Source organism: Engraulis encrasicolus, chromosome 10 (genome assembly GCF_034702125.1).
Source record: "Engraulis encrasicolus isolate BLACKSEA-1 chromosome 10, IST_EnEncr_1.0, whole genome shotgun sequence".
In the NCBI taxonomy this organism is placed as follows: domain Eukaryota; kingdom Metazoa; phylum Chordata; class Actinopteri; order Clupeiformes; family Engraulidae; genus Engraulis; species Engraulis encrasicolus.
The window spans coordinates 33,265,879-33,273,378 of NC_085866.1; the positions used below are offsets into that span (position 1 = coordinate 33,265,879).

Sequence of the window (7,500 nt, forward strand, 5' to 3'; positions counted from 1 at the left end):
ACATATTGAGGTCAGTACTGCAGGCTTGCAGTAGACCGGGGACCTCATTTGATTCCGTCAGTGTCAGTCACAGTGTCAGGGCTGTTTTGGATGGAAGCAGTGACACCTGTAACTCATCCTCTCAGCCAGTTTCACCAATCTGACAGTTGGTGAAATCTAGAAGCCTTACGTCTCTCCCCAAACCTCAATTATTTCCCGCCACATGGTTCTGTATGTGTTATTTTTGGATCCTTGCCTCTTAAGCACGTCACTATTGTAGTACTACACACGAAACACACTCACAACTGGCCATGTCACTAGTGAGAGTGTGTACTACAAACACACACACATACACACACACACACACACACACACACACACACACACACACACACACACACACACACACACACACACACACACACACACACACACACACACACACGAAAGCAGGCTCTTTCTGGACTCTTTCCTCCCTCTCTCTCTCTTTCTCTCTCTCCCTCTCACACACACACACACGCACACGCACGTGGGTGCGCACACACGCACATGCACACACATACACACACACACACACACACACACACACACACACACACACACACACACACATACAGTACTTACCCATTTGACCCCCAAATGTAACAGTAACAGCCCCAAGGTGGCACACCAATGACTATTAGAATGGAAACCAAGTTTATATTCCCTTTCAATTTGCAATCAAACCACCGGATTTCCTTTTTGCAATGACTGACAAAAGCACCTGCTCAAAATCAGAGCGGGGCATGATATCGTGTGGGTGTTTCTCATTGGCAGGAAATCTGGTCTTCTTGTTGCAAATTGTTGGGTTCTAACCCGCTGACCCATTTGTCCATAGAATGGCCGGTACATTGGGTAGAACCAGAACAGAACACACACACACACACACACACACACACACACACACACACACACACACACACACACACACACACACACACACACACACACACACACACACACACACACACACACACACCCTCACCCCCTTTCCTCACTGCCTACCCGCGGGGTCGAGTCAGATGGCAGGCAGGCAGGCAGGGAGGCAGGCAGGCAGGCAGCGAGGCCTCAAACAGAAGAGGATGAAAACAATGTGGGATTGTGATGCCGGGTGTTCACAGAGCCCCCACTTAACATTCCTGGCTAATCACGCCGCCTTGCTTCTCTCATTCCAGCCCTCCACACCTCCCCCCCCCCCTTACCCCACCCCACCCCACCGCCCCTCCCCATTCCCATTTGCTCTACATGCCTTCTTTTCCTCCATGCTATCTGCCTGCCTACGGTAGTCACAATGGGTTTATCATCAACCTTTTTCATTTGCTATGTGCTATCTGGCCTGCTTCTCTCATTCTAACCTCCCTCCACCCCACCCCAAACCCCTCTAACCCCCCCATGCCCATTTTCTCTACGTGCCTACTTCCTCCTCCATCCCTATCTGCTGGCCACGGGCCTAGTCACACTCAGCTTATCATCTACCTTTTTCCTTCGCTATTGAAATTCTCGCCAGGCTTTCTGCAAGAGCAAACAGTTCATAACCCATGACACATTTCATTTTTGGCGCACGATGAATGCCTTCCATAAATAGTGTTTGTGTGTGTGTGTGTGTGTGTGTGTGTGTGTGTGTGTGTGTGTGTGTGTGTGTGTGTGTGTGTGTGTGTGTGTGTGTGTGTGTGTGTGTGTGTGTGTGTGTGTGTGTGTGTGTGTGTGTGTGTGTGTGTGTGTGCACGGTAAACAAAGTGACCTACATTTAATCTTATAGTAGCCTGAGTTACAGTAAGGAAGTTTGAAACGTTTGGCTGCCAGGGTTCATGTGAAAAAGCCATGACAATACAACTGGCCCAAATTAATTTGGCCAGAGACCAATTACACCGATAAAGCTTTTGAGGTTTCTGAGATTTTTTTGATTGTGATTGTTGCTGGTGATTGTGATTTGGTTTTGACTGCCAAGGATTGATTGCACTTCTCTTCCGAGTAAACAAGTAACTTTTAAAAGTGTTACTTACAGCCACTGGGTATCAGCCTTGTCAACACCATTTAACGAGAGAGAGATTTTAGGCTGAAAGCAGCAAGCTGACCCTTTTAAACGATTTAAGAGGGTCAACTTGGTGCTGTCAGCCTAAAATCTCTGTCTCTCTCTCTCTCTCTCTCTCTCTCTCTCTCTCTCTCTCTCTCTCTCTCTCTCTCTCTCTCTCTCTCTCTCTCTCTCTCTCTCTAACTCCTATTGCCAATTCATTGGAGCTTTATTGCCATTACTTAGAATATTCAGGGTTACCAAAGTTGACGCAACAGATTTAAAATCTTATTCAACTTAATCATATAAACCATCATTATGTTCAATCATTTACATGTAGCCTTCTCCTTCTCTGCAGTAAACGAGTACCTGTTCATGGTCAAGGCCAGAGGGATCCACTTCCAGGAGAATGTCCAGAAGATCGGTGCCCAGGTGATAGAGCAGGTGGTGCGGGGAGCCTACAGTGGAGCCAATGGCACAGGTGAGGGAGTGGCAGACGGACATGCAGCACACCACAGTACTGTACTGTATAGGCCTCACACTAAACACAGGCGCTCAGCAAGTGGACACACACATCCAGCTCTTACACCGCTAAAACACAGATACCTTACACACGCACACACGCACGTACGCACGCACACACACACACACACACACACACACACACACATACACACACACAGACACACAGACGTCTTACACTGAAATACTGAAAACACAAATGTCTCTAAATGTGTGTGTGTGTATGTGTGTGTGTCCCTGTCTCTGTCTCTGTCTCTGTCTCTGTCTCTGTCTCTGTGTCTGTGTCTGTGTCTGTGTCTGTGTCTGTGTCTGTGTCTGTGTCTGTCTGGGTGTGTGTATGCATGTGTGTGTGAGGCATGCTAATGTTTAGTTGTGGTCATGGAGTCTGTGTCCTGTGAGGAAGTCAAAGAGAATAAGGGAGCCCATAGTGCAGTGGTATGAGGAAGTTAGCTGGGGAAAGCCGACAGAGTTCCTGGCACATTTAAAGTTAAAGATAAACAGGCTTGTAAAGCCACCCCTGGCTGACCTCGCTCTGAACGCCTCTACCACCTTAATGCATACTGACTCTAAATATTCAGCGTCTGGCACACTGCATTATCTAGTTCAACACACATGTACACTACACACAGATTCTTTCTCTCTCTCTTTCTCTCTCTCTCTCTCTCTCTCTCTCTCTCTCTCTCTCTCTCTCTCTCTCTCTCTCTCTCTCTCATTCTCTGTCTAAAATAGTTAAATTCTTCTAACCCTTTTCCACACATGATGTAAGATACTGTATGATCATAAGCTCTATTTTCATGTATTTGCATCATTTGCACATTATACACACAATATTCATCCATATATAATGTATATCTCATGTCAACATCTAAAGTTAACAAAAGCAATTTCATGAACACAATTTTCAAATTTCAGTGTTAACAGGAAAGTGAAATTTAACACCAACACATAAAAGGGTATTGAAGCAGTGTGACAATTTTTGTGTGTGCTTGTAACAGATTATACCTACGACTTCAATCAAAGTGAGCCAGAGTTGCCGCCCACCCCCTACCTGCCCGAGGGCTTCACCTATCTCCCTAACCAGATCTGCCCAGAGAAGCTCCCCTCCATGAGTGAGTATGGACCCCATGACCTGCACCTACAGTACTGTACACACACACACACGATACGATACGATACGATACGATACGATACGATACGATACGATACGATGCGATGCGATACAATACAACACGATTATACTTTATTGTCAGTTTGCACTGAAATTCATTTTGCGGCCCTGAGCAACACTCGTTTAAGACAGGACATACACATAACATCACATCACAAGACTATTGCACAGCTGACAAGAAACAGGGGAAACAGGCCTTAATACAGACATACATGTATACACACAGTAAAAAAAAATCCCGTGATGTCACAGCCACTTACTGGCTACTAATTGCATTCATTTCACAGTAGTTTACTGTGGCCATCCTCACAGTTTACTGTGATTTCTCACAGTAGTTTACTGTGGCCACACCACAGTAAGTTACTGTCACCCTACCCACACTACCATGATCACGCCCCTCCATTCATCACACTGCTCTCTTGAATTCATAGACCGAACTATCCATAACCACAGAGAAACTCAAGTGTCTGCAATATGTGCAATATTATTACCATTTGATAATTGTAGTCTCCTGGATGATAGTACATTAACCAGTGTGCATAGAATAATTAGACAAACCTGAAATGTCTTAATCAAGTAAGTAACACACCAAAAAGGATACCTGCTACCATAATACTCATTACCAACTAAATAGCTAGCCAGCCAGCCAACAAACCAGTCCACCAGCCAACCAAAAAAGTCAGTTGTCAGCTAGCCAGCCAAAGAGCTGGCTAACCAACTAACACTCAGTTAGTCAGCCAACTGACCAACAAACAAGTCAGTTGTATGGCTAGCCAGCTAGCAAACCAGTCAGCCACTCAACCAAAAGAGTCAGTTAGCCAGCCAACCAGCTGGCCAACAAACAGTCAGTTGGTTGGTCAGTTAGCTCATTAACCAACAAGCCGGACAGAGAGCCAGCGAACCAGTCATTTAGGCAAGCAACTCAAGCATTGTGACAGTCTGAGTTTATATAGAGGTGAAAGTTAACCATGTGACCAGAGTAATCAGGCATGTGGCAGCTGCAGGTAGTAATTCAATGAACTTGTAACAGTCCTATGTACTCAAGTGAGGTCAGGTACTAATTGACAGATTGATTGGGAACTACCATTGTTCCTGGTTGATGGTAGGCAATGCCAATCATGTCATGCAGCATTTGACTTTCAATTGTGCAATGGCACTTCACAAGATAGCCTAATTTTGTTTACTAGGTGGCAATATTCTGATTTAAAATTGGATGCTGGAGTTTTGGCGTGCACATCCAAGACAAAGGCATTAGCAGGTGCCAACTTAAGAAAGTGTTTGTGTAGCACATTGGTTGCAACTTAATTTATTGGAAGCAGAACCAGCAACATTTCCAATAATAGACCTTCTTCTAATTAGGCCTGACAATTAGTAATTACAATCAATCATGGCCAGGAGCAACCCAAAGTGACATACAGATATGCAGCATTGGTTACTGTCCCCAGGGTAATGCCGGGTTAGGAGGGATTAGAACCTGCAACTCTCTGATCTTAAGTCCACCTCCCTAACCATTAGGCCAAGGCAGCCACATAGTGTACCCAATCATGGCCTAGAGCCACGAAAAACCTGTTATAACAGCACAGTAGTTAACTGTGATATGACGAAAAGTCTCTCTGGATTTCACAGTAACAAATTATGGCAGAATGTCACAGTATGTTACTGTGAAATGAATGCAATTAGTAGCCAGTAACTCATTGTGAGTTCACAGTATTTTCTACTGAACCCACAGTAAGGTATTGTTACACACTTGAAGTGGGCGAAAGTTCAATGGGAAGGCATGTCAGTTGGGTTGAAGGCTGACGCCTTTACAGTAGTTAACTGTGATACGACGAATTCACAGTATGTTACTGTGAAATGAATGCAATTAGTAGCCAGTAACTCCCTGTGAGTTCACAGTAAGATATTTTTACACACTTGAAGTGGGCGAAAGTTCAATGGGAAGGCATGTCAGTTGGGTTGAGGGCTGACGCCTTTACTCAAAGTGATATACAAATATACAATATTAGTTGCTGTCCCTAGGGCAATGTAGGGTTTGGAGGGATTTGAACCTGCATCTCACTGAACTTAAGTCTACCTCCCTAACCATTAGGCCAAGACTGCCACATAGCACAACCTGCGCCTTCAGACAGTTCATGGACATTTACAGCAAACTATTTAGTCATCAACTTCTTGTTTGCTACATGTCTTCCCATGCTTGGTCATCTCCTTTTTTCTCACTTCCTCATGTCAATATGTACAACCTGAGGGGGAGGGGCTTAGGACATATGGGCTTCAGATCGTGTCCCATCATGCAATGCACTTATGGAGAGCCATTTATCTAGAAGGAATATCTTAAGTGTGCTTCAAAATATTACTCCTTGTTATATTCTGTGTTTATTGTATGCGTTGTACTATTTAAAGTGGTACACAAGAAAAATGACCATATTCCCACCGTCATGAAGATGGTCATGTATATCTCCCAATATATAAAAGCTCATTCTCCTGTTATTAAACAGAGTGTGGGGAAAATATAGTCAACTGATGATGGGTGTATACATGTATACCACAAGACATTAAGAATGAAATAATTTGCTGAAAATGTCAATGAAAGGTGTGATTATAATTAAAAGCCCAACCTGTCTATGACTGAAGTTGTGCCCCAATGCACTAATAATTCAATAGATACTCCGCCCACACAGTAGTTTACTGTGATGTTTCCTAGTTTATCACTTTGGCATGCTGGTTATCCTTGAAGAGCACAGTAAAATACTGTGATATGCAAGTTAGGTGAGAAATGGCAAGTGATACAATGATTTCAGACTAATTTGCTGTGTGCCGTGTGAACACAGTAGCATAGTGTACCAGAACATCAGAGTAATTAACTGTGAGATTTCACAGTAAATTACCCTGAAATCATTGTAAGTTTTTACTGTGCATACATTACGTACACCCTGCATAACTTGAAGATATTACCAATATGGAGTAATAAGACTGTGCAGTCTTACGACTGATTTAGCAAAAGAATCGATTGATGTATGAAGTCAGTTGCGGTTGAAGAACATAGCAAAAATGTAGTGATATTAAAAATAGTAAAAAATCCTTTCCTGCTAGGTGTATATTGCTTTCATGGTGGTTGTTTGTGGTCATTATAATGGTAGTTATGATGATGATAAATTGTTGCTGGGGATGCTGGTGCTCGGCGATAGGAATAATAAAAAAAATACTTATGGTAATGACGATGAACCTGGTTACAATGAGGATGGTGGTGATGATGCCATGTGTGTGGTCCTTCTCACATAAATGATAAGGGTGATGGTGGTGGTGATGGTGGTCCTGGTGTGTCTCCATCGTCTATGGGTCACTGATGTTTTTACACAAGCATATCCTCGACCATGTGGTCCATGCAGAGGGTCCTGTGGATAAGAGCATGAGAGAGATGACCCTGATGATGATGATGATGATGATGATGATGATGATGATGATGATGGGGGCAGCCATGGCCTTGTGGTTAAGGAGGTAGGCTTTAGATCGGAGGGTTGTAGATTTGAATCCCTTCCTTTGGATAAAAGCGTCAGCTAAGTGTAATGTATTGTAATGTAATGTAATGTAATGTAATGATGATGAGAATGCTACTTTTATTAATGTTTGACTCTGGTGGTCCATGGCAGAGGGTACTGTGGATGTGAACTTGAGTGAAATGGCCCCAATGTTAATGATGATGAGGAAGATGATTCTGGATGTGTTATGTCTGTGGTGGTCCATCCATGCAGAGGGTCCTGTAGATGTATACAGTAGATGTAGA

The 7,500-nt window shown here is 43.7% G+C and overlaps 1 protein-coding gene across 1 annotated transcript in view; it reads left to right on the forward strand.

Moving 5' to 3' along the window:
- b4galt5 (UDP-Gal:betaGlcNAc beta 1,4- galactosyltransferase, polypeptide 5) overlaps positions 1–7,500 on the forward strand; it is a 60,970-nt gene that overhangs the window by 41,614 nt on the left and 11,856 nt on the right. Inside the window, exons 2-3 of the mRNA XM_063208663.1 lie at positions 2,388–2,510; positions 3,547–3,660. Of these exons, the coding sequence (XP_063064733.1) occupies positions 2,388–2,510; positions 3,547–3,660 (237 nt within the window). The remainder of the gene's footprint in view (positions 1–2,387; positions 2,511–3,546; positions 3,661–7,500) is intronic.